The sequence below is a fragment of the Triplophysa rosa genome, linkage group LG4, assembly GCF_024868665.1.
Source record: "Triplophysa rosa linkage group LG4, Trosa_1v2, whole genome shotgun sequence".
Classification (NCBI taxonomy): Eukaryota; Metazoa; Chordata; class Actinopteri; order Cypriniformes; family Nemacheilidae; genus Triplophysa; species Triplophysa rosa.
In genome coordinates this window covers 7,729,476-7,755,542 of record NC_079893.1, presented here as the reverse complement: position 1 = coordinate 7,755,542, position 26,067 = coordinate 7,729,476, and the positions used below count along the sequence as shown (strand labels likewise).

General features: G+C 37.8%; 2 protein-coding genes across 4 annotated transcripts; one reads left to right on the top strand and one right to left on the bottom strand.

The window, feature by feature from the left end:
- Positions 1-235: 235 nt before the first annotated feature.
- Positions 236-24,267, bottom strand: ppp2r2ca (protein phosphatase 2, regulatory subunit B, gamma a). 3 transcript variants are annotated; one of them, XM_057332646.1, is made up of 11 exons: positions 24,175-24,267; positions 17,639-18,138; positions 10,894-11,844; positions 9,631-9,728; positions 8,717-8,891; positions 8,271-8,383; positions 7,943-8,120; positions 6,906-7,070; positions 5,499-5,668; positions 3,839-3,930; positions 236-3,605 (listed from the first exon to the last, which is right to left on the bottom strand). In XM_057332646.1, the coding sequence occupies exons 3-11, from the start codon at positions 10,955-10,957 to the stop codon at positions 3,314-3,316; spliced, it is 1,347 nt and encodes a 448-aa protein (XP_057188629.1). In that variant the 5' UTR covers positions 10,958-11,844; positions 17,639-18,138; positions 24,175-24,267; the 3' UTR covers positions 236-3,313. The 3 variants fall into 3 exon arrangements, with proteins under 3 accessions (XP_057188629.1, XP_057188630.1, XP_057188628.1); XM_057332647.1 differs by lacking the exon at positions 17,639-18,138 and having other exon boundaries at positions 24,175-24,190; XM_057332645.1 differs by lacking the exon at positions 24,175-24,267 and having other exon boundaries at positions 17,639-18,184.
- On the top strand, positions 18,526-24,472 carry pde5aa (phosphodiesterase 5A, cGMP-specific, a). The gene is given in 15 exon segments (XM_057330883.1): positions 18,526-18,541; positions 19,246-19,374; positions 19,571-19,659; positions 20,393-20,566; positions 20,795-20,845; positions 21,493-21,639; positions 22,726-22,857; positions 22,859-22,941; positions 22,943-23,246; positions 23,354-23,442; positions 23,625-23,688; positions 23,869-23,897; positions 23,899-23,938; positions 24,141-24,224; positions 24,383-24,472. Coding segments are annotated over 15 exon segments (1,467 nt in total). The 3' UTR covers positions 24,419-24,472.
- Positions 24,473-26,067: the final 1,595 nt, after the last annotated feature.

The window sequence follows — 26,067 nt, the reverse complement described above, 5'->3', positions numbered from 1 at the left end:
ATTAAAATAAGAATAGCTAAATTAAAAGTACAATTAATTGAAGTCGTAATATTAAATTACCATTTCCTAGATGAAACGTTTTTTTAACGCATTTACATTAACGCTTGCAAATACCATCAGACGGTTAAACTGCGCTCATTGAAAGCACTTGGTGTATGAGGGGGAGAGAGAGAGAGAGAGAGAGAGTTATTCATGTAGAACTGACTCAAGGATATACAGAGGTGATACTGATTTAATCACATTCCTCCATTTGCCCCTTTTATTTTTCCATTAAGTGTCAATAGAATATGTTTAGGCATCATAGATATACACATTAGTAACACTGGATAATGATAAACATGCTTTTCTGCGTGTATGCTTGCATGAATAGGCCTGTGTGTGTCAGAGAAGGAGTGGTCTTGAAAAACTCAAGCCATGTGTGTCTTGAGAGAGTATGGACCGGGTAAAACTCAAGCCATTATTCCCTGGTTGCATTGTGAATCCGTTTCACTGCATGTCTGAAGAGCATGAGAGAATGCATAATGGCAGAAGGCCCATCACCATGGTAACAGGATGTCACGGTGCAATGTTATTTGGTAAGAGTAACCGAGTGAGAGAGGAACAGAATCAAAAACAGCCGAGAAGCATAGTCTCAGACTAAAAACAAAAAATTTAGTAGTCGATGTCAGCACTGCGGTTATTAAAATAAAAAACAGGAAACTATAATTTACTTCATGTCATTCCAAACCTGATTTCCTGCAAGGAACACAAAAGGAGCTATCCAAGCTGTTTGATATACAATAAAAGTGAATGGTGACCAAGGCCAATCTCCTTTTGTGTCCCACAGAAGAAAGTCAAACAAGACTGAAATGTCACAAGGATGAGTAAATGACAGAATGTTAATTTATGCCTGCAATTACACATTTAACAAAAACTGCAAATGAAAAAGTGAGAGACTAATTGTAGGAGGCACAGCCTCGGTCCGTGTAGAGGAAATAGCATACAAAATTGGGACAGAAAAACACGTAAGAGACACAAAAAAGAGCTTGTCGATAGGAAAGCACCCCATTAACATCATAACACTTTCAAAATGAATGAATTAAAAGCATGGGTTTGACATATACATTCATTCAAGCCTTTATCATATAATAAAAACAACCACTGACCTTTGTGTCATAAACTAAACTGACACCCAACACTTCATCACCACACCAACACCAAACAAACAGTCACCCAGAAGGTGAATGGCACCTTTAAAAAGACTCACTAGGTTCTTTCTACAGTGAATATGGAGTTACACATACACCTGTGTGGTAACGAATGAGTTATTTTGACCGAAATGTTTCATCCACTCACATGAGATGAAGCATCCAAGATGTATTATTCTATATAAGGTGGGTTGTCTTTTTTAAAATCACATGACCTCCCAGTTACTACTCACTTTATATTTGTAAACCTCATTATATTTAACAATTTTGGTTGCCTATTGAATCATGGTAGACAAATTTTCCTGTAAATTGGGCTAAACTGAAAACGTTTGCCTTTGCTTGATGCTGCATTTAGGCAATGTACGAAAACTATTGTATTTTTTTGCTATCCAGCTTTTATTTGTATGGCTAATTTGTTGTTTTCCTTACTTAACCGAATTCTGAGTATAATCATAAAAAAGTCTGAGGCCAAATAAATAAAATACATTAGTTTACCTTAGTATCTACTATAGTAAACCGCAGTATACTTGTAGTATATTAGTTGCTATAGAAAATGTGAAGCTACGTCACGCCATGTTGAATGTTGCGCCATCTTGGGAGGATCGCTGCTAGTACGTTTAATGCAGTGTTTTGTTTTTCTTGTTTCATTAGGAAAGATAACTATGGTAGGTTGGTCTTGCTGTGTTAAAAACTGCAATTGCGTTACGCAGAGTCGTTCAAGAAAAACCCCTTGTTCTTTCACTTTTGATTTCTCCATATATCAAACAAAACAAGTAACGGTACATATCAGTACAATAATAGCAGTGGAGTATGATCCTCCCAAGATGGCGGCGCCACTGCAACATGCAACATAGGCCGTGACATCAGCTTGACATCCTCTATACTACTGTACACTTCAGTATTAACTAAAGTGAACTGATCAACTGTGGTTAATACTGTAGTATTCTTTCATATTTATGTAAGGTACAAAAACACTATAGTACATACAGTACATACCACTATTTTTTCCATGTGGGTGCTTAACTGTACACTGTGAATTTTTTTTGCTGCCTTAATATTTTAGGTATTGGCATTACAACTCATTTCAGCTTTGTTTTAAATTTCTACTTGTAAGTCGCTTTGGATAAAAGCGTCTGCCAAATGAATAAATGTAATGTAAATTCTAACCAGTGGTGGATTGCTGTAGCTTATAAATTATAATAAAAGTTGAAATTGCTTAACTTGTTTCAAACAGTTTAAGTTATAGATTTAAAGTAGTAAGCTGATTGTACTTTAACATTTTAGGGCACATTTTTTTACAATGTATAAATGTGAGAGTTTGAAAAACGTTTTACTTCTTTGTGAAAGGCTACGATTTTGACTGGTCAATTTTACCATACCACACAGGTGTAAATGTAATCCATTGTGAGGTGTAACCCAGTTAGGACGTGTTCTGAAGAAGGAGCAGTCCATCTCATCTGTATAACAAGCACTGGAATTTAAAGCCCCTGCAAGGATTTAATATAGTGATTCGGTCTAATATGCATCCACGTCTCCACAAACGGTCAACGTGAAAAAAAAGTGAGCTTGTGTAGCGGATGCATTGTGGGACAGGTTTTTGGGAAGCACGTGATAGGAAGACTGCTCTGAGCACTCTTGTTACCATGACAACTGTGTAACCTGTATCCATGGCAACCTGGCAAGGAGAACTGGAGCTGTCTCATTCCTGGTCCTCGGCACAGTAGCGCCAACCCTCATCCCTGCTGGCTGTCAGTCACATATCAGCACATTCTGGGATTGGCTGACGACCCCATCCATCACCTATCAAAGGAGTCCAGGATTGGCTGAGAGTACAGTCAATCACACTGTAAATTTCACATAGCGGAGCTCATTGCAACATTCTTAGCGGTGTAATTAACCAGAAAGTTGTTAAACTTTATACATAAATGCTTCTCCAAGTGTGCAGTTTTTCTGACGGAAAAGCTTGACTGCAACGTAAATCTGTATATTTCAGGGGTCTGGCACTTATGTCCATCTCCACAGGGCCAATGATGTGTACGTTTTGTAATTGATGATCAAATCGAGTGCATAAATGTGGTTTCCAATGCATGTGTGTGGCCCTGTGGCAACCCCTTTGATGTCTCTGGTCACTGGTTTTCAGGATTGACCCTGTCCTGAAAGATATAGAGGTTGTTAGTGGCTGCAATGGCGATGATGTTTTCCGCCGGGTGCCAGGCCATGTGCAGAATCTTTTTAGAGAAGTCCAGACTGTCCACGCCCACATCGCCACGGCGACGCCGGCCCCCGGTGTAAACGCGGCGGGTCCGCAGCACGGCTCGCGGTTTGCTGCTCTCGCGCCATGCCTCGAGGGTCACGCCGCGACCCGTCTCACGATCAAACATCCGGAAAAAACTGTTATATGCTCCTGTCATGATTACACTTGGAGGGGATATGATGAGAGACAGTAAAGCATGATGGGTAATGTTTAAGGAACAGAATCAGTGCGGGGAAGTTTAAAGTGGAACAAAATAAAGAGATTATGATATGAATGAATGGAAATGGAAGAACATAATAATAAAGAATGGAGGTAAGGAGAAAGGAATTAGGAAGAATAAGGAAATACAGGAAATATATCTATATTGGATCAAATATAATAATACAATAAAGCCTACCTGTCTGTGCTGTTCCATACGCACTCAAACTTGTCAAAAATGCAGTCGTTTTCATACAGCGAACACAGTTTACTCCTCAAGTACTCGTGAACCTGAAACACACAAAAAATGTCCTTACATTCTCTTTTGTTCTTTGTTTTCCATAGTTTCAATGTAAAGCGAATAACAGCATGTAGAAATGGTCTGGTTAAAAGGGGTATCAACCGTCAACCAACTATGTCCTGCCCGCTCAGATATCCCCAGCAGTGAACTGAACAAACAAAACTTTTACCTTTCATCATCATAACGCTACTGGGAGAATATTTAAAGGGGATGTGCAACGCTGTTTCATGCATTCTGACTTCTTTACAATGTTAAACGTGCAGTCTTCTCATGCTTGACATGGTCAACTTGTCAAAAAACGAGTTGGACGTATTACGTAGTATTTCTGTGCTCGATACACTCCCCCAAGGTTCGTATAAGTTTCGGAAAGTTTTTTTCGAACATGAAAAACTGCTACGTAACTTTTCTTAGTCCCTTATTGGGCAATTATCCCGGAAAAGCACGCCCATGGCAAGGCGAAAGAAATAGCCTGCCCACGCGTCAACCGACGAGCGATAAGAAGACCCGCTTACCATCAAGATTGGCTACGCTGTGGGCCTGCAGCTGCAGCTCGTTACTCTTGCGATAGTGAGAGAAGTTGAGGTGTGTTTGTTTGTTTACTGCATTTCAGTGATGGATGTTTTATAAACTGTGGATATAACGCTGGATTTGGAGATCGTTTGAAACTGATAGATGGAGCGGTCCCAGCGCTAAAAGATGCCGGACATGAACCGCATGCGGTAAGTGAAACTAAGTCATATATCTGTGTGTTGTTGGCAATGGGTGCGCACGTGCTTTAGTTCTGCCCTCCTCCCCGCATGCGTCGTATGTTTTCGGAAATAATCGTACAGCTGTATCTGTCCTTTATTAATATGATCAAACTAAAGACTCGGATATTTGAAGGGTGTACTATTCAGCAAGTACTCAAGATTAACATGAGATATCCAGAAACTGTCTTAGTTACGGCCACTTTAATTTGTATTCATAAACCAAGCTTATAAGGTTTATAATGTGTTCCTACATGCATACCCCTGGGTTTTGCTGTAGCCCTGTTTGTAAAGCATGTGTTCAGAAACACCAATATCTTGATCAATAATACATTTTTTGAATGCACTGCAAGACGATTTGGATAGAAATGCCTGCCAAAAGCATAAACAAATATATTCCGGTAAGCAATATGGCCTGAACTGCTATCGCCGGCATATAATTTGCGTTTAACTACAAATGATTCATTTTACTTGCAGACAAAAATTTCCTTGCATTCTTTGCATCTCTTTCAATGCAATCGTAGCAGATATATGCAGAACAGATCTGTGTGGTTCATTTTTTGGGCATGTTTTGGTAGTAAAACCGTAAGTCATTACGTAGCCAACAGCTGCTGTTAGTACTCACAGCGGTGTACAGATTATACAAATGTACTGCAGTTCTGTGCCAAATAAAAAATGTGAAAAGACTGCATAAAAAAACAGTCAAACTTTTTAAACAACACAAAACAAAAATCTAAAACATATCAGCCAAAAATGATTTTAATGTATTCTTAGTACAGATTAAACCAAGAACACTGGTATGTTTTTCTCACCTGGTAGGTCTCCACTGGGCCCTTCTCCATGTTGAGGTCCCATACCTTGACAGTCAAGTAGTCTCTAGTAAGCAGATATCGTCCACTGTGGCTGAACTTAACGTCAGAAACCGACGAGATGATCTCAGAGAAGAAAGAGCGATTGCCTGGGTCCTCTGGCTCCTCAAAGACTTCCAGAAAGAGGAAAAAGATACGATTCAAACTGAATCCAAGTTCACTTTAAATAATCAAATCAAATCACTTTTATTGTCACATCACCACAGCACAAGTGCCTTGGTGAGTGAAATTCTTGAGCACGTGCTCCAGAAAGTGGAGAAACAATTACCATTTACATACTTACAGACTTATACAGATGACAATGTGCAATATACACATACATATACTCAGTACACACAATGTACTATTAGACATACTTACAGTTATCAATACACATTATACACCGTATGTACACATTCTACATTATGTACACATATACACACACAATAATATGTGAAGGTGCAGCAGATAATTGTAGTGGGGCAGCTTTTAACACTTAAAGGAACAGTTTACCCAAAAATGAAAGTTCTGTCTTCATTTACTCATCGCCAAGTTGTTCCAAATCTGTATAAGTTTCTTTGTTCACATGAACACAAAAGAAGATATTTGGAAGAATGTAGGAAAGCAAACAGTTCTGGGGCACTTTTGACTACAGTTGTTATTTTTCCTAATACGGTTGTGGCCAATAACTGTTTGGTTACAAGCATTCTTCCAAATATCTTACTCTGTGTTCATCAAAACAAAGAAATTTCTACAGATTTGAAACAACTCTAGGGCGAGTAAATTAGTTTTTATTGTACTGTCCATTTAAGGACGATTGTTTTGAAAGGATAAAGCTCCATTATTTAGCCCTGCAGTTACAAAGTACATTCTACTGTACGCTGTCGCTTTCCATCAGCAGGCATTTTGTGTCTATCCGGCTCTGCTGGGAACCGTTTCAATGGTTTCACAGTTAATGATGGCAATAAAAAGCCTTCAACATGTAGCTATAAGAGTAAATCTTGCTACAAGTGCTAGAGTGCTAATTTCTCCAGCAGCTAGAACAGCTGTTCTTCAAAATTGTTATCGACTTCATCGCACAAAACCACTGAGACATTTCTCAAATATCTTTTTTTGTGTTCCACAGAAGAAACAGTCATACACAGGTTTTAGACCACATGAGGGTAAATAAATGATAACAGAATTTTTATTTGGGGTGAACTATCCCTTTAAGATTTCCATCACAAAAGTGGCATTCTTTAAGTCTATCCTCATTTATTACAATTTCAGTTAGCATTATAACACAAACCAGCTTTAAATCACCTTTTCACCGTTAAACATTAATAACAAAACATTTCAACTACAGCCTAGTTTTAGAAGGTGCATGCTTACTTTTCGAGTGCTTGTCACAGAGAGCGGACTCTCTCATGTCACAGAGGCGTAGCGTGCCTTTACTGCTGCTGTACACAAACATATGGCAGTGATGCGGGTGGAACTCTGCTGCTGTTATCACCTCTGTCAGGTCCTCCATATTGGCTGGCTTAATGTCCACAATGTCTGAGAAGGGAGGTGGTCAAGAGAACTTTCTCATTTATAATTCCAAGTATCATGTACACTACCATTCAAACGTTTAGGGTCACTATTCCCAACCCCCCCCCAAACAGTAGTAAACACATCAAAACCATGACAAAACACAAAAGGAACTATGCGACTTATAAATTGAACGCTGGTAACATTCGACCCCATTGACTTCCATTGTATGGACACAAAACCACTAGGACATTTCTCAAAATATCTTCTTTATGTACCACAGAAGAAATTTACAGGTTTTGAACAACGTGACGGGAAAAAAATGATGGTTTCATGGTTGATTGATCTCCCCTACAACATAGGGCTAAAAAAAAACAAAGAGGGGAGAAAAAACATTGATAGTCAAATGTCAAAATATCCTGGTTTTACGCTACTACATGTTTATGGAGTGATTTACCGCTCTGCTCATGTAGAAACAGACATCACAGGATTTCCAACTGCAAGCACATACAGACAATGGTAGCTTATTATGTATGTATCATTGGCTCCCTCAAAGGTATAAAGCCGTACTGTTGATTATTATTCTGTTCACACGCACATCCACTTTCACTATGCACTACATGTATGCACACACAACTGCTATTCCTCCTGAAGGTAGCTATTATGCGTTTTAAGGGTGAGTGTTTCCTTGGTGAATTATTTAAATGTTTCCGTAGATATTCCATTTCTAGGTCAGTGCCCTGTTCAATAGAGTAGTTGCTACGTAGTCTGGAACGAAAACCGCTGGATCTTTAGTCTAGTAAGTCTCTCTCTCTTTCTCTGTGTGCGCGCGCACGCGTGTGTGTGTGTGTGTGTGTGTGTGAGAGAGAGAGAGAGAAAATAGAGCACATGAAGGATACTGAAGCTGCGGTCCGTGATGTCCAAATGCCACATGTTGATCCTGAGATCATCAGCTGACAGATATGTCTCGCCATCGCTGTTGACTGAGATGGAGTTGACATGGTAGGTGTGGCCATTGGCAAAGATTCTCCTGGGCCGCACTTCGACCATCAAGTCAGTGGGCTTTAGGACCGGTACCTTGAAGGAAACAGATTATTGCATCTTCTGTTTTTAGGACATGGACTGACATACTTTTAATAGTAAGTCAGTGACTAATGCAAATGCTAAATCAAACCCGTAACACGTCCTGCACTGTATTGATCAACCTAACATCAGCTGTGGAAATACCCGTAATGAGGTCACGGTGGAGATGTCCTTTATTCGTCCTTCTTCATCCTTCAGATTGTATCCTTCTGGCCTTTTGTCCCTCTCGCTCACCTTCCATAGCTTTATCGTTTTATCTGTTTAAGTTATTATATAAGAACGATATCAATTTACTTCTATACACTTTCTGTAACAAAACATGACTGATCATATTCCTCTACCATTCTTGATTTTGCAAAGCATTTTTAGGACGCTATTAATAATGCATTAGGTTTCGGCTTCATCTATAGATTATGGTAGTTTTTTATTTCATAGAAATTCAACCCCACTGTAGGACAATATAATTAAAACCCTTTTCAATCTACAATTACTTTACATAATAAAATTATTTCATATACGCTTTTTAAGCATTGGGTTATTTGGACAAATATGAGATTGGTTTAAACCACTGATGGGGTGCTAGAAGTTACCATTGGTTGAGAGGAGAAAATGGGCAGCGTTTTGCTGTGGCAGCCATCGGATCTTGTTGATCTTCTCTTCGATTTCCAAACTCTTCAGATAGTCGAAGTCTGGTTCGTGACTCTGGAACGTACTGTAGACGTTATACTCGCCCGATTCGCACAGCTCCTCAGATTCGCCTTTAGGCTGTTTTATGGTATAAGACATACACTTTCAAAAATTCTTCAACACATAATTCATATTCTCTGTGTTGAACTGCTGCATGTGCAGGACAAGTTTCATAATCAAAACACACCTAAGCAAACGCAGTCTTGTTAACAGTACTAAATATGAGTGATGCATACAAATATAACATTACATACCCCATTGCAGAAGAAGGACATACAATATATGGCTTGTTTAGAAATCTTTAATGTTCTTATAGTTAGCAGAAACTATTTTGCTCGTTCTAAATGTGCTTCAAAAGCAGATCTCATCGTTTTGTGACTGGTTCTCTTAATTTCTACATCGGAGGTCTCATAACAACAATCTGTTCTGTCATTAGAAGACAAATACTGTAGTTCAATTCACATCCCAGATAAAGAGTGATCTGTAAACCAGATGGCACTGTATGAAACTCGATGATTTAAATAAGTCATTTAAATCAGATTCATTTGAATTTAGTCATGGAGCTGTTTGGGCAATGGAAAATAAAATCCCCTCATGCATATTCTGTGGTGTAGAACTACAAATTAAAGCATATTGCAATATTCTTTGCAGCTCAGCATTTTTATGAATCATTATGACCTTTGATCTGCCCCCCAACCTGCCACCACCAAGTCAACTTGTTTACAATCGAATTCATCCTCATGCATATCATCCCTTCTGCATAACAAAACAATGCATCAATCTCTATCATCCTAGTGCACGTCACAATCTGACCTACCTCTGTCTCTCTCTGAAAGATGACCACTCTCCCCCCCTTATCCCCCGTAGCCAACAGATCCCCCGTCTGGTTAAACTCCACAGTAGAAATGACATCAGCTAGACAGAGGGAGAGAAAGAAAGAGATGTTAACCTATAATAAAGACGAATAATAAAGAATATCTATTTATACAGAAAATATTACATATTTTCTTGTTCTAGTATTTAAAAATGTTTGTACTAAAAATTATTTAAAACATTTTTAAATTATAAAAAATACATAGGCTACAGTTTATTATTATTATCACTCTCTCTATAATATTATAAAGACCTTAAAAAAACAGCAAATTTAAGTTTTCCATTTCAGTAAGCAGACATTCTGCTTCAAAAATAATGTTTTTATTTATTGCGTTTCTGTCATATTACTCTCCATGATTTATGGGTTTTGAACAACTGCAGACGACAGCACAGCACATTTTATTTTCCACGTTCAGAACTCCTGTTTACACATTTCAAGAATTGCAAAAAGTGGGTTAAGAATAACTGCAATCCTGGACCAAAATGCATATAACATTGTATAACAGTCTTGCGTGAAAATCCCAGGCAAAAAGTATTTTACACTACAAATGAACTAAAGTAACAGCGGTGCACGAGCATGTGCTAGCCTAGCACTGCACAAACTATCGCACACCTGTCTACTCTACGCCAACACTTTTAGTCAAGAGCTTTAAATGGGAATTGCTATTTCACGCCCTAAAACTTGATAAACAACAAACGCTTCTGCCAACACGATGACGACACCTAATAAAAATAGCCCGGCCTGCTCTTGATAAAACATTGTGTAATGTCATTATGTTAAGCCTTCAAAAGACATGCATTATTCCTAATAACATACAGACAATATCCCGACAGAAATGTGCAAATTGCGCAATAAGAAATTAAAATATATGCCAACACAGTTTAAATTAAAAATAGTATTTGAAATTGAAGCATTTACCAATTAATAAACTATGGGTGGCTTCCATTAAAGCTTTATCATTCAAACAATAAGAATTTGCATGTGTTTTACTGAATAATGCATGCTGTAACCCAATAACAGGTTTGTGATGGGAGCAGGTGACCAAAGTCTGATGAGTCAGCTGAAATACAAGACTACCGTACAGCTGCTGAGACCAAGGTTGCATTCAGGCCTTAAGAGAGGTGAACAAAATCGAATTATTTGCGTACGTGTGGCAGATCCGTGTTCCCCGTGTGACTGACCGTGTCTACGTGTGCGTGCACTTACCTTCTGTGACATAGTCTCGGAGGAAGCTGTGATTGATTTTGGGGCTCTCGCCGTCCTCACCCATCTGAAGCGGCGGAGTGCGTAAGCGCGCCCGTCTGGAGCAGAGCCGTCCAATCCGTGCTATCCCACCCCCCCGGTGCTTTGCCCATGCTGCTGCGGCCTAGCAGGGTGGCCTGCCGCACGGCATCCTGGGATACTGTCCGCCTTTGTCAGGAGGAAGAGAAGCTGCGAGGGATGAGGATCCGAAGGACGGAGAGGGAAAAGGAAGAAAGAATGACAGCTGGGGTGTGAAACCACAGTCTCCCGCGTTGGAGCGTGTGCTCAGTCAGTTGGAGAGAAGGACCGTGTCATGCATGCACTCATGCATGGGCACGCGCTCCGGCACGCGTCCTCACGGCCTGATGCTCAGCCAACACTGCCTGGCAACAAGAAACGCAGAGGAAAAAAAGAGGAAGGCCCTCGGATATAGGTGTATGCGAGTTATCCGTAGATCCGTTGTGCTGCAGAAAGTCCGAGACGGCTGATGCTCCTTGGGTGCGGTAGTCCTTGAAGGAGAGCAAAGGGTAGCTGAGGAGTGAGACAGGTTGTCTTCCACAGGAGAGATAAGGAGCAAGATGGGAAGAGGAGAGGCCTGATTCAACCTCACAGCTTCACAGTGTGTCCTCTCCCTTCTGCTGCAGTGTGACGGAGTATGTGTGTGTATGCGTGCTTGTGTGTGAGGGGAAAGGAGAGAGAAAAAGAGAGAGATGAAATAGAGGGGGGAGAGAGAGAGAGAGAGAGAGAGAGAGAGAGAGAGAGAGAGGATGCCGCTAGCCTGTCTTTCTCGACTACGGCTGCTGCCGAGCATCTGCACAGCATCACAATGTCATAGAAACCTCCTCCCTGCTCGGCCAACCACAGCTCTGCTACCTCCGGTGGCCCCTCCCACTGCAGGTGACAAGAGGAATGAGCCTGGAGAGGAGAGTACATGAGAAAATCAGACAGATGGAGGCAAAAGAATGAAGGATGCAGAGCAACTGAATGAACCGAGAACCGGGACTGTGAATCAATATGTCAGCTGGTGAGCAAGCAAGGGAACATCTAAAATGGGAGGAATAGAAGAAAATACAATAAAAGAGCTGATTTAGAGGTAAAACATTAGAGACGTGCATGAATGTGAGAAGAGATTTGATTGAATAGAAGAGGATGGAGAGAACATGGAAGAGATGGAAGGTATGAAAAATGTTATGAAATGTTGCTGCGTTGCTCCCCCTAGCGTTTGTAGATATTAATGCACAGTTATAGGAAAGGTTAGGATTATTTTGAAGGGATACTTCACCCAACACATGAACACAGAGAAAGATATTTGAAAGAACAGATTTGGCCCCCCATTGACTACCATTGTAGGAAAAAATACGTTTTTGTTGTTGAACACAAAAGAAGTCATTTTAAAGAATAGGACAGCAAACAGTTCTGGGGCACTTTTGACTACCACTTAGGGCTGAACGATTAATCGAAATCGAATCGCGATGTGAGACGTTGCGATTTGCTAATCGCAAGAGGCTGCGATGTGGAAGCGACGTGAAAAATAGGAAACGGGTCTGATATCAAAAATATCGCAATTAGATATTTTCCCCAAATCGCACAGCCCTACTACCATTGTATTTTTTCCTACTATGATAGTCAATGGGGGGGAAATCTGTCTGTTTAAAAGCATTCTTCCAAATATCTTTCTCTGTCTTTATCAGAACAATAAATTTATACAGATTTGAAGCAACTCGAATGTGAGTAAATGATGACAGATTTTTTTTTAATTAAAGTAAAAAAGACTTAAAAAAATTTAAATAAAAAAATCCCTTAAACAGAAAAAAAGAGAACAAACACAGCACGTCCAAAATATTTATAATGTCCAGCATACGCACAATTCCTAAATATCTTGCAGCGCAAACGCATGCCTGTTTGAAACCTCTTATATGATTCAGAAATCTCCTCTCTTATCTGTTGTTCAAGATAAAATGTTATAACGAAATCTGAGCAGTTTTTAAGCACTTGACGACGTTACCCTTCGATCTGGGCTGAGTTCAGCACCGAGTCCGACAAAACGTTACAAAACGTTTTTTAAACGGAAACGGTGGTGCGGTTGAACGGCTCTCACTAAATCCTTGGTGTTTCGAGTCTGACGTCATCACGCAACGGTGTTTTTTTGGCGATTTTAACAATCATAGGTAGTTTAGATGGTTAGAGTGTGGTTAGAGTAAGGTTAGGGTTAGGGTGTGGGTTAGGGTAAAGGTTTCGTAAGACTCGAAACACCAAGGATTTAGTGAGAGCCCCGTTTTTGAACACTCTGTTGTGATGACGCAAGAGTTGAACTATGGCAGCTGAGAAGGCCATTTTTTGTGTTCTTTTTGAAGAATTTTCAGAGCCTGATGAAATCGGAATAAATACGTGTTTAATACTGCAAAATACATCTCTTCTAATATCTTCAATTGTTGCGTATACCGAGCTGCAGCGGACACATTTAAACGACTTTACTTGGACCCATTGTGCGAGCTGTCTCTTTAATACCGCGTGGGTTATATACATGTTGCTGCTGATTGGGCCGACATTGTTGACACGCCCACCAAACAAGAGAAAACGACGTGTCCAGGAAACGTGTCGTTCAAGCGAATCACGTGGTTAAGCGATTCACGTGTTTGCATGCAGAGGTATGCTCTCGCGATGCTTTGATGTCATACGCCGATTGGTCTGCACAGAACTGCGTGAATTCGAACACGCATCGCTTGCTTTTAGCGATTGCGTTAGTGCAACTGTATGGAGGACTAAACCTGCAAAAATTATAAATAAATGAATGTATAAATAAATAAATATATAAACGAATAAATGTAATAATATGAAAATAAATACAGGAATGAATGGTTTGATAAAACAAAATAATTCGTTTTAGCTATTATTGATCTTAGCTTTAACTTTTCTTTTCATTTTTTAAATTGATTTATTATTTTTTGTGTCCATTTTTAATTATTTTTAATTATTATTATTTTTTATTTTTAGATTATTTTATTTATCATTTCCTTTTATTTTTACATTTATTTATTTATACGTTTATTTATTTTTATATTTATTTATTATCGCATGTATTTATTTCCACTTTTATTTATTTATTCTTGTATTTATTCTTACTTTTCTGTGTCTTGTATGATAATTAGATGGGTTGGTCTTGCCTACTATTGGTTCAGCGTAGATTGAAGCGTTTGATCGATTACTCTTGACTTGTTTTGGACTAACGTCACGTCACTCACTGATCGTTTGCTTCGTGTATAACGTTAAGTAACTATGGCGTGCGCACAATTAGCTAGAGAGTTACAGCATTTAGCCAATGAAGTCGATAACCATGCATCAAATGACTATGTGTCATTCAGATTAGATGCATTTATTGAGGATTTATTACAGATTGACGGAGAGATAAATGACAAAGTTCTTCAAAATCTGTGCGAGTCAGGGGGTGCTAAGGTGGTGACCAAGTTCCGGTTACAGGTCCTCTGCCAAAGAGGTGCATGAACGACCTCAGCAGATTCGTCGATTCTGAAAGCACAAGACGACTTGATATTAAGATGTCTAATAAACACAGACTTTCTTGTTACATGATTTTGACATTCTTGTTAAGATTGCAAATTATTGGTATGATCGCCCGTAACGGCTGAAGCGAGGTGAAAAAATAAATAAAGCGATTTGACACGGGATTCGTACCCATACAATAAAGTGAGGCAGCGTGTCACTACGGTAACAATCACACTAAGCTATTTCGCAATGCTAGCTGCTGTGGATCTTTGCAATAATATCAAGATGTCACACAACAATATGCAGCTGGATGAATCAAGGGAATATGCCCGTTTTAACTTGTGACCTCTGTGTTATTTATCTCTTATGGAATGTAGTTTACGAGTACCGTTTAGTAACCACGTCTTTTTAGAAGGAATGGTTTCCATTTGATGGCCCCTGTAGTGAAAGAACGATGCTCATTACTACCGTGTTAACTTGTGACTTAAGTTCACTATGTCTCAATTCATTTACATTATGTTACATCATGTTACATTAAATCTTTACGCTTTTTCTAACCGAAAGGCTGCTTATAACTATCACTTTGACAAAGCGTTAGCTTGCGACTTCGGTTTACAAGCTCATCTGTGTAGTTAAACCTTATTACATTTTGTGCTTTATGATTTTCACCAGTTGAACTGTAACACCACCATAGCACCCTCTGACTCGCACAGACTTTGAATGTGCTGCAAAGAGGCTAACAACCGAGGGAGAACTTTGTCATTTATCTCGCCGTCAATCTGTAATAAATCATCAATAAATGCATCTAATCTGAATGACACATAGTCATTTGATGCATGGTTATCGACTTCATTGGCTAAATGCTGTAACTCTCTAGCTAATTGTGCGCCCGCCATAGTTACTTAACGTTATACACGAAGCAAACGATCAGTGAGTGACGTGACGTTAGTCCAAAACAAGTCAAGAGTAATCGATCAAACGCTTCAATCTACGCTGAACCAATAGTAGGCAAGACCAACCCATCTAATTATCATACAAGACACAGAAAAGTAAGAATAAATACAAGAATAAATAAATAAAAGTGGAAATAAATACATGCGATAATAAATAAATATAAAAATAAATAAACGTATAAATAAATAAATGTAAAAATAAAAGGAAAGGATAAATAAAATAATCTAAAAATAAAAAATAATAATAATTAAAAATAATTAAAAATGGACACAAAAAATAATAAATCAATTTAAAAAATGAAAAGAAAAGTTAAAGCTAAGATCAATAATAGCTAAAACGAATTATTTTGTTTTATCAAACCATTCATTCCTGTATTTATTTTCATATTATTACATTTATATATTTATTTATTTATACATTCATTTATTTATAATTTTTGCAGGTTTAGTCCTCCATACAACTGTGGGTATAACATTTGTCAAGGTAAAAAGAATGAACCAGTGGTGAGTTTCAAACATCTCGGTATTTTTACCTCATAACTTTAAATAGCAAATTTACTCAATTTCGCTACTCGATCAACCTTTCATGAGCGTTGATAAATTCTAAGATGGCGACGACGACTCGTAAACTAAAGATTGGTGGATTCCAAACTCTTATTGCACAAAGGGCAGTTTTGGAAAAGGCCACAGCTTAAGGGTCCTTAAGAAACTAATCATAAATGCCCTCACGAAGGAAAGTGTACATGCAGTGGTGACTTCAAACTAATTTTGACATTTATGACCACGTGATTGATCCTAGGCGGCGTATCGTTGCTATTCCGTTTTCAAAGTGAGATCTTTTTAAGACAATAATCACGTATCAAAATATTGTATTACAGTTGAACAGAAACAAATATTTAACAAAATAATAGGAAAAAACGGGTATGACCTAATCAAATTTCACATAGAGATCTAGTGTGTACTTTTTAAAACCAAGAAGTAACTCAGTTTCTACTTAGTACTGGAATAATTTGAGGTGGGAGATTTAAAAAATATATTGAACATGTGTCAAAACACCATATTGATAAACGTAACGTTACACTTATATTGTGATGTGTAACATCCTCTACATATGGTCTAAGAAATCATATACAATTCAATATATCAAAAGAAAATAACACGACTGACTACAAAATCATAAGTAGGCCTACCTTGGATGAGCTTAATGCCATGCGTCTGGCTTTTATATTGCATGAAAGTGCCAGTAGAGGCCGCTAATATCAAGTACATTTTTCATTTTCTAGTCAAACCTGAAGTGCTGTTCAACATCAAAATTAAACCAAATAGATTAAAGACTTATATCCAGTGGCGTAAAGTATTGGAGTAAATGTAATTAGTTACTGCACTTAAGTATCTTTTTGGCTACTTTGTAGTTGTACTGAGTATTAAAGATATTAGCAACTTTTACTCTCTACTTGACTACATTTTTGAACAAGTATACTATTTTCTCTACTACATTTTTAATGACTAATGCAATTACACATTACATTTGGCATGGCACCTATCTTTTTTTGCAGCAGTCCATTTTTGCTACAGAAGAATTAATATTGCCATTTACAGGGCCTTGAAGGTACGATATCTTGTGGATTTTGCCCTTACTTACTGAAACTTGTCAACATGGATTCTTTATGTGAATACGAGTGCATTATCAGGTAGTTGTCAATCGCTGGCGGTTTATATGTGAAATGAGGACATGACTGCAACTGGCGATGAGGCCAAAACGAGTAATTTTCGCTGCAAAGTATCTGTACTTTTACTTAAGTATGGTTTTCAGGTACTCTTTACACCTCTGCTTATATCATGTGTCTTTTTATTACTGTTGCTCTTGTGGAACAATGATAAGCTGTACCAGGGGTTTTCCCACATTGTGTTTTGTCTAGACATAATATCTCTGTTTAGATATAGTCTTCAAACGTTTGTAAAATAATCAGGCAATACGAAAAGGGAAGGTTTCTGGTCAAAATATTTTTCTTATAAAACTGCTTCCTCTTTTTGTTTCAGTCACTACTTTCCTAGAAGAGCCATCTAGAAAAATCCTTTATCTGAATTATGTTTTAATATATTGATCATGGAAAGCTGCATGCAGATCATATATTTTACAAATCACAGTAACTTCTTCCACCGGTCTAATTGTGAATACACTTTCCCAATTTAAATATAACAGATGTGTAATTTGGTGTAGGCCTACTGATCTGTCTAATAAAATGCACTTTTACCTTAAATTCTATCCACGCTTCTTCTTTTAGTTCCATTCATTAATCACACTGTTTTCTTATCTCAGTTTGGGTCTTGTAAGGTCTATCTATGCCCATTTGCTAATAGATCTTTTGGCAGGCGTAGTGGGTTAAAGACAAGAGTGCAGAGTCATTTTTAGTTCTTGGGGACACTAATCCAGTTCTCTGAATGAATTACAAATGCTGGTGTTATCATGGAGATTAATTTTATGTAACAGATTAGCCTCCACCGCCACTGAGATGGGATGCTAATGTTGCTGGTGACAGCAAAGCTTAATCCTCTTAAACTGCCTTGAACACGAATCGCGCTTCAGTGTTTTGTGCTTTCCTAGTGATATCAGCATCTTCTCTGTCCCTTGGAGAGAAGACGGTAGAGACAAAACATGCCATGCTTGCATACAGAGTCCCTTCCCTCATTGCCTGCCGAGGGCCTTTATGGAGACACGTCGGACTGCAGGGGGTCTCAAGGATCCCAATCCAGGCTATGGAAAAATGGGACGAGTGGAGAGAAGAAAGCATTAAATAATGGTAACAAGGACCATGTTTGATTTTTAAAATGTATTAGTAAATGCAGAAATTAACTGAAACAAAATTCTGTAAAAGTATTGTTCATTGCAAGTTTGTGTTAGCTAATGCTTAACCTTATTGTTAAGTTTTATCACTTTTTTTAGATTACATATTTGATTTTCAGTGCAAGAGCTAAAAGCTGTGTGTGTGTGTGTTTGTGTGGAGGGGTAATAAAATGTGAGGTGTATTTGAGTATGCATACGGAGCATGTGTGGGCTGCAGGAAATCCCGCTTTATGCTGATTCTAACCCTGATTTGGCATTGTGACAGGTAGCATAATGTTAGAGAGAGAGATCGGCAAAATGGAGAGCAGAGAAGGTGCTGTGTGCTTAAGCAAATAGAGAAAAGCTGTTTCTCTCACACATGAAACATGCCACTTAACCCTTTCTATGGCTTCAACCTGTTTCACCTATCATTATAATATTATTGAGCTATCCTTAAACGGGGACAGTCGTCACATCCGAGATAATATGAGATGCAATATTTTACAGGAATGAATAACTTGGTTTCAATTGTGCTTTTATAGGTATCAATGTGTGGATGAGAAGGGAGAGGATAGACCCAAGAGCATTCTGTGTGTGCCTACATGAATAATACACAGCAACAATCATTTTTTAAACCTGGACGTTTTCTGAAAAAAAAAATTTCAACAAAAATTAATAAAGCAGCAAAGTACATAAAGGCTACAAAAATGAGAATATAACATAAAAGGAATTACCTAATGTTAACTAATGTCTTGTATTAAAAATGCTTGGATGTTTTACTTGAAAACAAGTCTACTGTTAAATGTAAAACATTATCGATTGGTGTGTCTTGTGTTTCGCTTAACAGGTTATGGGTGTGGTCATGTGCGAGGAAAAGGAGCTCAGGCACATGTTTAGACTGCTTTTTCTCAGAGCAAGATGAGAAAGTAAGTGTTAATCAAGTGTTACAAACATGACAAAACATTAAATCTGCCAGTCACACCTTGAATTGTATGTACAAGCAACAGGCCATTTGTGTCATGTGTCTTAAATAAGTAGGTCACGAGAATGACCAATCATTTTGTCTCCATGTGCTTTCATCACACATGACATTATTTGGGTTGATCTTGGAAAACAGTCAGCTGTATGAGAACTCTGAACAAGATAGCAAAAGCAAACAGCTATTACATACACTTCATATTTACATTTATTTGCAAATAACAAATGGTACAATAGCAATGACATTTTTTAGATATGTTTATGTTTTGATAGTTGCAGTAAGGTTAAAATACTGCTACCATAATATCTATATATCCTACTCACACAGTATCCTACTTTATCTTATATTCACTGTATTACAGTATATATTTGATTGACAGGTTCTAGGAGTTGGCCCTGTTGGTGTCACATGATTACCCCTCTGTGGATGTCATGCTTAACAAAATGTCTGGCATCATCCTGCCAGTTACACATGCACAATAGAAAAGAAAACAGTGGCTTGGTCCAGTGTTCCGCAAGGTTGCACAATTACTATTTTTTTTTGTTCAGTATTGAAAGCATATTGAAAACAAAGGAAGGTGTATAATTTAGTGAATCATGTTAAATGAATGCCAAACTGACAGGATGCTTGGTGTATGTGTAGCTTAGGCCTCATTCAAGACGCTGAATGTTGCAAAAATGACCTCAGACCAGCATGACAACAATACCGTAAGTTCATGTGATATGTTAAATGATCAGCTCTGTCATATTTTCCAATGTACTGATATAGCCATATATGTCCACTTGAAAAAATGTATATTTTTAGTTTTTCTTCCTTTTTTTTGTAAATGGGGAAAACATTTCATCATATGATCAAAAAGTACCTCTCATTTGGATTTTTTACTTTTTTGTTTGTTTTGTGTGTGCGTGTGTGTGCTATGCGTTGTTCTCCAAGGGCCAGATTTCGCAGGCCCCTCAGACAACAGTTTTTATCTGTGCACCTATAATAGGCAAACCGGGAGATGACATCATAGGTAAATATCCACAGTTTACACAGGTATTTTTACAAAGGGTTCAAATATAGTGCTTTATCACGTATGTTAATATTGATACTACAGTTTATATATTTCTTAATCTCCAAAGGAATGCGTAGGGTTGACAGTGAAATTGGCATCACAATAGTTCCAGTAAAATATACAGACTAAAATTCTCTAAAATCCTTTTATAGGTGTGTCAGTTAGCCAATAAAAGAAACGCAGCGCTTCCTGGGACTGATGTTTCTAGCCGAGCTGATGAGCGCTTCCTGGAAGACTTTGCGGTTTACTGCGCTTTAGGATTAGAGAAATTTAACACGCAGCAGATGGGAGATAAAATCAGAGCCAAACTGGATGTGACTAAAGAGGTAGGAAATGGCGTCACTTTCTCTAGTCACCGGAAACCACTAGCGCACGTGTCATGAAGAAATATGTTAAATCAACAGTTTAATACACTAAAAAATATGGAATTTCCTTACTGATACAGATGGAATATTATACAAAAGAAAAATCAAATATTAAAAATAAAAAAAAATTAGCATTAGATGTATAACTTTTTTTGTATTTGTGTGTGTGTTGGATCTTTGCATCTGCAGGTCTTATTTTATCAGATCTCGGCTTCACAAGAGGAGCTTCAAGCCCTGGAGGTGAGCAAGCTGTTAATCTATAGAAAACAACCAAATTCTTCGCTAATATTAGGCCACATTTTATGTTTAGTTTCGTTGTATAACAAACTAGAATTCTATTCCTATTTTACTCCCATAAATTTTATTTAAATTTAGTCTTTTTAGTCTACTGCAATTAAAAAAATGCACATATGTTTCACAATACACCCATCTTACAGCGTGAGAAAAAAAACTGCTTTTCCTTCTTCTGGCTTCGTGATACAGAATCTGCACCGGTCTAAACTAGTCCAAGCTTGAGTACTGTGCTTTCCACAAGAGTGACTAACAGGAGTGACACTTAGGATTATAAATTCAATTTATAATATAATGATTAAGCAATTTAAACCTATAAAGATTGAAAACAAAATATTTTATAAACTTTTAAATTGTTGTTATTTCCCTTTAATAATGCATTATAATTGCCAAAATTATATCTAAAAAAAAATCTTAAGTGAACGTGAGAACTTGCAACATCCTTTACTAAGAATTATTCTTGTGTGTGTGGTTCAAGTCCATTTAAAACCAGGATATTTATTGAATCTGTCTGAAATATTGAATGATTTTATCTGTGATTTTTATCTATTCCTTGCTGTAAGTCATTTTGTTTGCCTCTCTTTCCTCTCCTTCAGGAGGCCATTATCCCATCAGCAGACGTTCTCTGTCTACGGGATTTTGGCTTCAGTGATTTTGACATGTCACAGATGGCCATGGCTCAGGCTGTTGTGCGCATGCTCTTGGATCTCAACCTACTCCAGGAATTCAGCATTGACTACAAGGTTTCCGATTTCATTCTGCACACTTAAATGGATATTTTACAAAAAAATCTACTTCTCATCTGCAGTACTTGCCCTCATGTTGTTCCAATTCCTTATGACTTTCAAGGCAGGAATATTGACTTTTTCATTACTTACAATGAAACTGAATCTATTCTTTTAGTCCTTAATGGACAAAGGATATTTATACTGGTTTGGAATGACATAGGTGTGTAAATGTTAGAATTTTCTTTTAAAGTAAACTATCCTTTACATATTAAAGGGGTCATATGGTGCGAATACGTGTTTTTCTGTGTCTTTGGTGTGTTATAAGTTGCCCATGCATGTATTACACACGTAAATTTGTGTCTAAAAAAGTGTCAGAACAAAAGATGCATTCTATCTAAAAGCGAATGCTCACCCAGACCTGCCTGAAACGCCTCGTGTAACCACACCCCCACAAATCCACGTCAGTTCGTGGTATGATTTGACTAAGACCACCCAAATGTATACGCAAGTAAGGTGGGCGTACCGGTCAGTACAATTGCTTTGGAACCTGATGTTCCAAATATGGTAAGAGGCGTTACATTTCCGTCACACACTTGCAATATTCGACCAATCACTATGCACTGGTTAACTGGCCAATCATAGCACACCTCGCTTTTCAGAGTGATGAGCTTTGTAAAAAATCTGCGTGTTTCAGAGTGGCGGGGCAAAGAGGATATACAAACATGCACGGTATGTGGAAAATACAGCGTTTTTGAACCTTAAATCATGTATACACATTGCATTACATCTAAAACAAGCGATAATATTCGTTTTAGCCGTGTCATATGACCCCTTTAAAGGCAGCGCGGTTGCACTTTATTTTACAGTACGTGTACCTATAGTCTTACTTACAGTGTACTTACCTAAGAAAGTACTGGGTAGTGTAAGGTAACTACATGGTATAAGTTTAGGTTTAGGGGTAGGTTCAGGGTTAGTACCTAGTTATTACCCAGTTGTTATATTTACTGTAATAAAAACACAGTATGGGAAACAGGGCTGTAAAATAAAGTGCTTAAGCTTAAAGAATTACTTGTAAGTGATGGATAAAGAATGTCGTTTCAGAGCCTGTGTCAGTGGGTGTTGAGTGTAAGGAAGGGCTACAGGAACGTAGCCTATCATAACTGGTGTCATGCATTAAGCACCGCCCAGTGCATGTTTGCCATACTCCAGGCAGCAGATGAACTCAAGGGAACTCAGTAATTTATTATGCTGTACATGTGACATTTCTAAATTTGCCCTGTTCTCTTATCTTCTGTTTTATAGGAGTAACCAGCCTCTTGCTGTATGGCCATTCATCCCTGGAGCATCATCATTTTGATATGTGCCTTCTCATTCTCAACAACCCTGTACGATCCATCCATCCATCCATCCATCCACTCATACTTCTATTCATAACTCACTCATTCAATTTAATACAGTTTATTGATTCATTTATTGATTTTAAAACAAATCCAATTATAAAATCAATTCTTTTCCACCCTTGTCTCTCTCAGGGCAGTCAGATTGTCAGCTCGCTCTCTAAGAAAGATTACAAGGCTTGTGTGCAGATGATTGAGAAGAAAATTCTGGCAACAGATCTTACTGTTTATATAGAGTAGCCATCATCTCTAGTCATCCACATTGATGTTTACTCAAAACATTCTTTGTGTGTAATACTATAGCAGTGTACATTTTATATGCATGTTTTTAGTGCTTCTTCAGGAAGAGAACTATGTTCTTTGAGCGTGCTCAAAACAGCAGCTGTCTGTGGAAGGATGAAGACCGCACAGAACTGTTAAGTTAAGAAAATATAAACATTCAGAAATATGCACTCTAACAAACACACTTTTACAGTTTATACAACGGTACAAATTCTGTCTTACTGCAGTATAGAACAGGAACAGGAAACTTTTACCACTAACACTTGTTTGCTCTTGACCACTTCCTGTCCCCATATTAACTGATGTTTATCGTTTAAATAGGTCAATGCTAATGACAGCAAGCGACGTATGTGCAATAACCAAACCATGGCCTGTTCAGAAACGGGTGAGCGCTCACTCATTCTCAAAGTGTACTGTACGTGCATCTGTTTGCGAACTTAAAACATGTACCTCAACCACAAGTGCAGCCAAGCACACACATAAAAGAACAACGGTTATGTATTGCATGCACACACACACACACACACACACACAAACAAATTTCTTTTTCTCTTTACCTCAACAGATTGCTAAACTTGGTGCAACCGAGTTCTTAAGGAGACAGAGAGAAGTGCGAATTTAAAACGCAGCCAATTGTACGTCAAGAATTGTGTTCATTTTTGCTACTTTTGTTGTATGAGAAACTTTACGTTTGAGATTAAGTGGGACATTATGTTGTCTAGTTTCTCAAAGCAAAGCAAATTATTAACTGGTTTACCAGTATGAATGAGGATATTATTATAATATTTAATAGACACAATCTTACAAAAAGAGGCTAAATCACTTTGTTTCTATCAGAATGTGATGGATCGAGAAAACTTTACACGCTTACCTCACATGCAGGTCGATTATATTGACGGGATTTGCTCACCGCTCTACAAGGTAAGAGCCTGCCCGCCCACATCCTGTTAGACATGTGTGTCAGTATGTGTGCTGTTTACTGCACTTTTGTTGCAATGCTGTGTCTCTCTGTACACAGCAAATCCTTGATGTTTTCACTTGTACACATTGTATTTCTTTTTCGCCTCTTTGCTTCTCAGGCCCTGGCCAGCATATTCCAGTCCTGTTCCCCTTAGAAAGTGGAGAAGAGGAAGAAAGAAAAGGAACAGAAAATGAATGATATGAGGAAGGAGAAATCGCATGTTGAGGAGTGGAGCACTCAAAGAGTGAAACAAGTCATGTCTGATATTCAGATTTTTCCCACATATAATGAAATTCACTGTGATTAAAAAAGAAATATCATCACTGTGGCCTCTTAGTAATTTAACTCTGACAAAAGAGATATAGTGGAGTCGGACCACTTGTACATATTGTATATAAATGGGAGAAAAATGTCAAAGTTATATGTAGCAGCTGTAGTCCCCTCCTTAAAGTTAAAAGAGCCACTCAGCTTTTTTAAATAGTAGCACTGCTAAGGAAGCATCATGCCAAATACAGTTTGTAGATTTTTGGTGTACTTCCGCTTAATCTTGAACAATAGATTGAAGTAGATACAAGCTGTACATTCACAACTGGTCAACTATGGATGTCTGAAAGTGTTTCCAGTATGGCTGGTGAATGCATTTGGCTGTCAGTCTACAGTCTAAACAAGCAAAGAATGAGGTAAAATATTTAAAATGTGACTGAGAACAATAAAAAAAGATTGAATATGATGTGTTTTTATTTTACATCACAATGCTGTAGTTCCCCACAGATTTTGTGTGGAAAATATTACATACACAAGACTAGATTCTACCAGCCTTGATCACATCAAAATTTTGGGTGTCTGTTGACTTATGCAATTTAGTTATTTGATTTATATAATAATGTACATTCTTTAAAACAGATGAATGTTTATTAGTTTGATGTAGTGTTGATAATTCAAAATTATATTTAAAAAAAAAACTCGATAAAAATTACGATTTTAAATCCGTCTAAAAGTAACATGCACAACTGGAAACCTTGTGTTGATTATTAAGTTTCCATTTTGTCTAAAATCCCCGAAGTTTAATGTGATCAATAGAATATTATGGGGGAGTGACTCAGGGTGCAACAGAATGGTGTTTTTCATTGATGTGGTCACGAGACCTCACGTGATCTGTGGCATGTGCAGTCTTGTTTAGAAGCAACTTTGCCAGATGTATGATTGTAATCTCGAGTGCTGCATACTACACTGCAGGGCAATGCTCTGTGAGACTTAACAGCAGAGTCGGTTGCCCAAACCAAGATAAAACCTACTTTTTGGTTTAAAGAAGTGTTATAACCAGGGAGTTTAACTCTGGTCTAATTTATAGGAGCACGTCTAATAATACCGTTAAGAAAACATAAAGCAGTGGTCTACCGTTGAGCTACAGGAACTTGAATACTTTTTCAAGCGTCTGAAGGAACTAAGTATTTTTCACACCTCATCACACTCATGTGCATCTGATCTGATACCCCCAACAATATGGAGCCAGAGATATGACAAAACAATCTGAATTTGAATTTCGTAAATCTGAATTATTGACAAGTGTTTTTTAACAAAACTGAATATTATATGGAAGTTAAAATAGTTTTGAATTAGATTTTGATTTCGAATTTGAATTTTTTTACTTGAATATTGAACATTTGCAATTTAACACAATTGATTTTTTTTAAGGCAGAGTTTTAAAGGCATGCATTTTCAAACAACATATTTTTTGCTCTGAATTCTTAGATTGCAAACATCCAGTTTTTTTTTAATACAGCCTCACGTTTTCAAGATGAA